Below are 8,431 nucleotides of genomic sequence, written 5' to 3' on the forward strand. Positions count from 1 at the left end.
TTTTTTCGCCCAAAAATAAAAATTGCCGAAATGTTTACTATGGTCCCTAATACCCTCCGGGAGCCCAATTTGGTGGGTGGAACCATCCAATTTGCCTTTAAACGACCAAATTACCGGTTTACAACTTGAACCGATTTCATTAATTCAAGCCTATCACGAACATTTATAATAACAAATAATGATCGTATACGATTCCAAACGGCATTATATGACCCCAAGATGTATCCCATATAATTTCAAGACTTTTCGACACCGGGTTCCGAAACCTCTAAAATTTCTCAAAAAGTGTGGATATTAGCCTTCAATTTTTGAACTTTTTGACTTTTTTTTCGCCGGGTAATAAAAATTGCCGAAATGTTTACCATGGTCCCTAATACCTTCCGTGAGGCCAATTGGGTGTGTGGAACCATTCAGTTTTCTTTTAAACGTCAAATTTACCGGTTTACAACTTGCGCCGATTTACCGGTTTACAACGGCCAATTTAATTAACTTACACCGAAGCCGACTTGAACCGAAATTGACCCAAACCTGTTTTAACCCGTTAAAACCTGAATTTAACCCGTCTTGTTACGAACCTGACCTGAATTCAATCCGATCCGTTCCTTACCCGACCTGATTTAACCCAACCTGTTACAAACCCTCCCGAAATCAACCGACTTGTTATTGACCTGATCCAAATTCAACCCGACTTGTTATTGACCCGAACTGTTTTTTACCATACCTATTACTTACCCAACCCAAAAATTCAACCCGATCTGTTACTAACCCGACTCGAAATTAACACGACTTGTTATTGACTCGACCTTGATTCAACTCAAATTGTTCCTGGCCTGATTTCAAATCACTTTAAATGCAATTTAGACCACCTTATTATTGTTGATCTAACCATTTTGTCTTGGGAGACCCAGTTGGTCTAGGCCAGCAAAAGAAAGGAGCATCGTCCTCAAATTTAAGAGTTAAATATAGTATATATTTGTTGTATGGATAAAGGAGATAATTATCTTCCTAAATTATAGACTATTGTTCCCTAGTATATTGCCATATATATCATAGTCAAAGGAAATAATTAGATTGATAAAAATGATAATTACCTATTTATACTTAGTTGAACCTGAATATGACCTGACTTGGAAATGACCCAACCTGATTGTAACCTGCAAATTATTGACTTAAACATAACTCGACTTGAATCCGAGAATGACCCGACTTGGAAATGACCCAACCTGATTATAATCCGCAAATTATTGACTTGAATCGAACCCGACTTGAACCCGAGAATGACCCGACTTGAAAATGACCCAACCTGATTATAATTCGCAAATTATTCATTTGAACTGAACCCGACTCAAACCCGAGAATGACTTGACTTGATTCTAACCCGCAAATTATTGACTTGAACCGAACCCGAGAATTACCCTAACTCGTTTTAACCCGTGAAAACCCGACCTATTGTTCACCTGACCCGAATGTAACCCGACCTAAACCCGATTAGAAGTATGACCCGACGTGACCCGACTCAAGCATGACCCAACCCAAACACGATCCGCATAGGTTATGGAATTAATCCAAATTAACCTGATCCGAGTTGACCCGACTCACTCTTACTCGACCCAAACCTGACCCGTTAACCCGAATTGACAGCTCTACTCTCAGGTAGTTTGAAGCATAGTTATCATTTCCATTTGGTTTTTCGTGTTTTTACTCTGTAGTTTAGTAAAGCCCAAAATTTTATTAGTAAGCCCAAATAAAAACAAAATCACTTAAAAGGCTTGAACTAGTAGCCCAAATTAAAACAAAATGACTTCAATTGTTTGAACTAGTAGCCCAAATAAAAACAGCATGACAAATTGTTTGAATAAGTAGCCCAAATAAAAATAAAAAGACTATAAAAAAAAATTGGCCCTTAAAAAATCAGACATGCTTACGGTTATAAGAGAGTAAGGGGATAGCTTTTTTATGAGAGTTTCTCCTGATTGCATAAAGAATAAGGGTCTGTTCTGATTTACTGAACTGAGCTGAATTAAACTGAATATTTTATGAGAGGATAAAATTAGGAACTGAACTGAAGTTATTAGAGTTGAACTGAATTGAACTGAAAATAAGCTGAAAAGAACAAGCCCTTACTCCTTAGATTTTATGAGATGTCTCACCACCTACAATTAATGGTAAGCAAACAAAATTCGAAAGTTAGTCAAGCTATGAAAATCCCTCAGGTGATCAATTCCCATTTGACAAGGATGAACAATTTAAAATTCTCCTTGTAAGACAAGTCTCCTAATGTTGATTTTTTTTTTTTTTTTTTTTTTTTTTTGCTTTATTAAAAAAACCTCAATGTGTTGGTGGAGATGTTGAAGAACTCACTATATTGTCTACATTATACTATATTGTACATATGATTCGGTAGCAAAAGATATTGACATGCTAGTTGGTACTTGGTACATCAGACTCTTATCGGATTGGGAATTTGGGAGAATTAAGGTGGACCCAATTATAAATGGTGGACTCGGGGGTACGAAAAGTACAAAAAAAACAACTTTGATTAATTTAAGCAAAGTCCACCAACCTTAAAACCACATTCAAAAGACGAGATTAATAGATTTTCTGGAACAAAAAATAAAACAATTCTTTAGTACTAGAACTAGAATCAGTACCCTTTTTTCTACCCTATATTCTCTCTCTAAAATCTGGAAATTCTTCAGTGTAACTTCATCAATGGCGGCTTCTTTCAGTTGCCCTCCTTCTTCTTCTACCACATTTCATCCTGTTTACCCATTTTTGCCAACCCTATACTTGCTACTATCTTTCTCTCTCATCTCAATTTCAATTCTCATTTTCTCCATTTTCAAACGACTCAAAAGAGCAGAGGAAGAAGATGACCCACCATCTCAAACCTCCATTTCTAACCTCAAACTTTCTCTCTCTAAAATTTCAGATAAAACCCTAAATGCCCATCAATTGAATCCGACCCAATTGAATCAATCAATCCTTTTGGAGGTCTCACCTTCGAATTCCCCCAAATAGGGTGCTCTGTTTCCGAGTGTCGATTCCGGGTCGAATTCGGGTCATTCCGGTGGAGAGGATGAAATTGAAAGGAATAAGAAGAAGAAAAAGAGGAAGGGGAAGAAGAAGAAGCAGAAGCAATTGGAAAATGGAATGGAGAGAGAAAATAAGGGTTTGGGTTTGTTAGATAAGGATAAATTAGTGTGTTTATACCCATTTACATCATCTTCTAGTGTTACTCAGAGGAAGATCAAACAACAATATGATCAGCTTGTTAAGTCTCAAGAATCCAAAGGACTAACAATAGCTCAGGTTTTTGAATTTCTCTATTAATTTCTTTTTATCTGAATTTTCTTTTGAGTTAATGTTTGACTTATTTTGATGATAATGACTGATGATGATTAATATGACGGTGAATTTATATTTGGATTAACCATTCGATTGTTGTTCATGTTTGTTAGTGTTCTTGATGTTGATTGTATTGGCTTTGATCATTATCGAAGTCGAAAATTTGTACTTCCTCTGTTTATTAGTAGTTGCATCATCTTGACTAGAAACGTGTGTTAATATTTCTAACTACTTTTATAAATTTTATAAAAAATTATATCTTGAAAACATATATGGAGATTAACCCAACAATATTGGAAAAAAAGTAATTTTTTGGGACTAAGGCTTTGTATTCAGTATTTATCCAGGTTACATTTCTGGATGAATTGTTATCTTCTATGGCTTTGGTTGAACTGCCATGTGTATTATGTAATTATTTAAGTAATGATCTTGTAGTAGTTGCACCTGCTTTTGTTGAGTGGAGAAGGTTTAAATGCTAACACATGTTATTGATCCTAGGTGATTGATTTACGAGTAAAGAATCAGTCTGATTTTGGGATTTAGATAAAGGTTATTATGATTTGTCTCACTTTGAATTATTAAGCAGAATCTCAAGCTTTAGATATGCGTTGGCCTTTTACTCTTGCAAGCGACTATCATCTGTTAGGCTTCAAGATAATACATCTAATAAATTTAATGGGTGCTAATTAGTTTCTTGCTCGGATTTTTGTTTTTTATTCTCATTTCTGCTATCATCAACTTGGATGAAACTGTTGTTGAGTAGACTTTCAGTACAATGTGCTTGAAATAATGCTTATTAGTTATTTGTTACAACATGAAAGAACTGAGCCTACTTGCTTTTCATAGAGTATGTAGAGTCTTGAAAGAAGAGAATTATACCTACCTAGCTAACTACAGTTTAACAAAAAGAATGGTTAGGCTTAGAATTGGAGCTGGCAACTTCGGCTTATGAGAGTTTCACCACTAAATTGGCTGAATAACAGAATCCTTTATCATAAAGCACCACAAGGGTTAGTCTTTGCCACGAAATGTGTTGACATATGTGAGAAGGGGGAAGATGCAAGAATATAATTTAGGACCCATTGTCCATGAGAGAAACTTTGTTCAAAAGAAATGTAAGACATGTAGAAACCAAAATAGGTGGAAGGCAGAAGCTGTGCCCTAAGGTGAAAGAATGTTTCATCTAATAGAATACCTTATTACTCACTATTAGAAATATAGAAATTCCTATTAGCTAAGCAGGCTCCCTGAGATTCAATATTCTTTGGCTGCGATAGTTAACATTACCTGATGTGATTCAGTTGGAATACCTTGCTGTCTAAAAAACAATCTCAATAAATTTTAAGATTATATGGTCCTCTTTGATGTTCCACCCTCTTTTTCACAATATTATTAGGAGTATATTACCTGGAGTGGTATGGATTCTGTGATAGTTATACTGAATACCACATCAAAGCTAACTGTTTAAACCACTTACACTTGTTTCTGTCTGTAGAGTGTTAAGGCCAGAGTGTGGCATTTCTAAATAATTCTTAGTGATTTTGATTTTCGACTTAAGAGGTGATAGAAATTGCTGACTCTTCCATTCTCTCATGAATATTTTAATTATGTGTGCAGTGTTGAGTTTTTAATCCATGCATCATCTTACAGATGTTAGTAAGGTAGTTATAATGTCTTCCTATTTTTTTCCCCTTGGAGCCTTGGGAAGTGGGGGTGAAGAAGGTTCCATCACTTAGTATTAGTGGCAGGGATGAGGTGCTGTGACCTGCTTGTTGTATAGAACATTTGGTCAACATTGTTGGCCTCTTCAAGTTGCAAAAGGTGGTTTTTTTTTTTTTTTTTAATTTTTTTTAATAATTATTTTTTTGTTTGTTTATAGTGGCATATTGGTAATGGTAATGTTTAGCTATGACATTTGTTATCAGCAAAGGAACGTGAAACCTCATAGTTAAATGGTATCAAGTCTTGCTGAGGACATGTGCAAGCCTGTGCAATACAGGTTCTTCCAGGGGAAACTGGGAGCAGCTTGATGATATTGAGAAGGTTATAGTATATATGTATGGAATATGGATTGTTATCATCAAACAATATTTATCTTGCAAGCCATGCCATATGATTGTATTTTGCTTATTTCATTTGTGTCCAAGCTGCCAAGCAGGTGAACATGCATGAATTGCTTGTGGGATCTGTGGTCTATATATGTTCATGTGCCTATTTGACTTATGATAGTACATGTATGTCATGATGTCATCTTATATCTCTGTAGACTTCTATTTTTTGAGAGAATTTCTTAGAAAATATTTCTAAAGTGAAGAGAGGTATGGCCGTATGGATGTTTAATGAAGGCTACTCTTGTTGAACAGTTTCAAGAGTGGAAATCTTGTATATTGATGCAGATAAATTATAGTTGTACTGACAGATTGAAATTTGAGCCCAGCGTACAGAACTCATTGCCATGATAAGACCTGAGAAATAATGATCTGGACTGTTACATTTTGTAATTGAAAGATGAATATGGCTAGTTTGTTAGGCAAAAAGGCTCTTTCATAATAAGTTATAATTGTGTCTTGTTTTCCTAAATTGTAGGTTTGCCAGTTTGTTAACTGCCTGGTTGATGCAAAGAATGAGCTACAGCACAAGTAAGTCTTTCCGATTTATTGATTTGGGAAATTTGTTCTTCCAGCTCCAGTGCCCCACCTATGACCCAGTAATTTTGTTGTTAACCTTTAGTTTGTTGCAATGCTTGTCCTTTTATTCCTTTACTTTGGGACTAACTTGTTTTTGGACTTTAAAATGTCATGGTTCTTTGGTTGTTTATTTTATGAAATTTTGTCTACTATTTTCAAAGAATTTATCTCATCTTCTGACACACCAATAACACCATCCTTGTCTCCCAGGAAAAATATAAACATTATAAAATAATTGCAACCAATTTTTTTTTCTGATGCAGGTCTGAGGGCATCAAACGTAAATTTACAATAACCAAGGCCTTGATACTCAAGGCTGATAGATCCTCCTTTGACCGACTTCGACAGCAGGTAAAAAAAGAAAATGATATGTTCGCAAGACGGCATGATTTGTTTATAAACTCAAATGTTAAATGATGTTTATTGTTATTCCAGTTATACAAGCTAGAGGCAGATCAGAAGAGATTAGAGGAGGATGCATTTGTTTATAACTGGCTTCAGCATCAGCTTAAGCTTTCACCAGCGTACAAGAAGGTATTTTACTATTTACATGTCCTTTTCCTATCAGAGTAAGAGACTGATTCTTCTCTCTCTCACCCAAGGGGCAAAAATTTGACAATAGAGAGCAAGAGACAGAGATATTCTGACTACCATTTTTTTAATATTTGTATATTGCTGGTGCCTGATTCTTCTCTCATCAGAAAATTATGGGGAAGTTGACACTTCCCACTTATATATTATAGAAGACATCCACTTATGAATATGAACTACTCCATACTATTTTGTGATTCCAATCTATTGTATTCCTTACACGCCAATCAGCTTGAAACAAAGAGGGAATAGAGGATAAATGGATAATAGTAACATGTTCAAACTGCTAATTTGAGACCATATGTATCTGAAAACAGATTTAGCCAGTTTGAATTGATGGTTAATAGATCAAACTATGTCCCAGAATTGCTTTATCAAAAGCTGCATTCTATTTTATTGTTCACCCTTCATTTGACATTAGGTATCAATATGGAATACTTGAAAGTTAGAAATGGGTAGGGACACTTGTGGTTCAGTTTGGTTAAAAATTAAGATCTTATTATCTTCGAGTATGATACTTAGAGATATACTACTGTCCTGTCCATCTGACATGCTTACAGTTGAATGTTGTGCATTCTAAATATTTTGATATTAATTCTAAATTGTATTTTCTTACTTCAGATGCTTGAAATTGGGGCTTCCATGGATTTGAAGGCCAAATCTGGTGAACTAGTTGAAAATCCAGATACCGAGCAGAGTGATATCTCCTTTGAGGAGTTTCTAGAGCAAGAGAAAAAAGATACATTTTGGTATATTTCTGTTCGTCTAATGTTATATTGGACATAATTCTTCAAAACGGTGTGGAACTCTCTACTAACAAGAGATTACATGGAAATTGCAGGCAGAAATATCCAAAGCCCAAACCGTGTTCAGGTTGATCGTATCTGCTCGCATAGTTGCATTCCCTTCCCTTTTATCTCCTCTAACAGCGGTGATCAGATTCACCCAATAGCAAGGTTATCATAGGTCTAGTACTCAAAGCATGCTTCCTGCAGGAGTATTTATATAAAGACTGCTGGTGCTTCATTCAGTTTTTTTCCCCCTGAAAGTACCATGTTATCCTTATTCATGATCTATCAGTGAAAAGCCTTTATTTTTGGCACATAACTAGCAAGTTGTCTTGGAGAAAATTTCAAGAGTCGAGGCTTCTGGTATATTGTCTTTCAAACAATATGGTATACAAAACTCATGATAGTGATGACATTTCAATACAGGTCTTATACATTTCTTTTTATGAGTGTCATGAGAAGAACCCAAGGTGAGGCTTAGGCAATTTTTCATATGCTTGCAAATAGTTTGATAACAAAGTACAAACCGAGGGGCGAGGGAAGGAGATCTTGAAACCAAATTCATTTACCTGATGCTTTAATTCACAAACTTCTTTAATGAGTAAGTTATACTCTGAGAACATGAAAAATTATAATTTCAGGCGGGGTTTTTTTTTTTTTTTTTTTTTTTGACAAAAGATACTATTAAAGAAAAACAGTATTAACCTAAACACTAAAAGACACACTAAGTACTATTACAGGAAGAGCGAAGAGAACAAAATATTGGCATTTAGTCGCTTATTTCACCACTCCTTTGATTTTGGGGTTGTTTGGCAATCGGCGGTTGGCTGTTGGCTTGTTTGACTAGCTTGAATTATTAGCTGTATGGGGTGGCCTTTTAAGTTATTGTGTTAAGCTGGCTGTTTTCAAAAGTGTTTGGTAAAATTATTAATGATTGTTAGTTGTTTATTAGTGATAAAGTGGGCCAACAAGCCAAAAGCCAATAAAAAAAGCTACTCTTATTAGCTTTTGGCGGAA

General features: G+C 35.3%; 1 protein-coding gene across 1 annotated transcript; it reads left to right on the forward strand.

Annotated features, from left to right (window-relative positions):
• The first annotated feature begins 2,712 nt into the window (after positions 1-2,712).
• On the forward strand, positions 2,713-7,858 carry LOC110684493. Its single transcript, XM_021860948.1, has 7 exons — positions 2,713-2,763; positions 3,022-3,312; positions 5,935-5,987; positions 6,299-6,386; positions 6,471-6,569; positions 7,248-7,375; positions 7,468-7,858. The coding sequence occupies exons 1-7, from the start codon at positions 2,713-2,715 to the stop codon at positions 7,502-7,504; spliced, it is 747 nt and encodes a 248-aa protein (XP_021716640.1). The 3' UTR covers positions 7,505-7,858.
• The last annotated feature ends 573 nt before the right edge of the window (positions 7,859-8,431 follow it).

The sequence above is a fragment of the Chenopodium quinoa genome, unplaced genomic scaffold (genome assembly GCF_001683475.1).
Source record: "Chenopodium quinoa cultivar QQ74 unplaced genomic scaffold, ASM168347v1, whole genome shotgun sequence".
Classification (NCBI taxonomy): domain Eukaryota; kingdom Viridiplantae; phylum Streptophyta; class Magnoliopsida; order Caryophyllales; family Amaranthaceae; genus Chenopodium; species Chenopodium quinoa.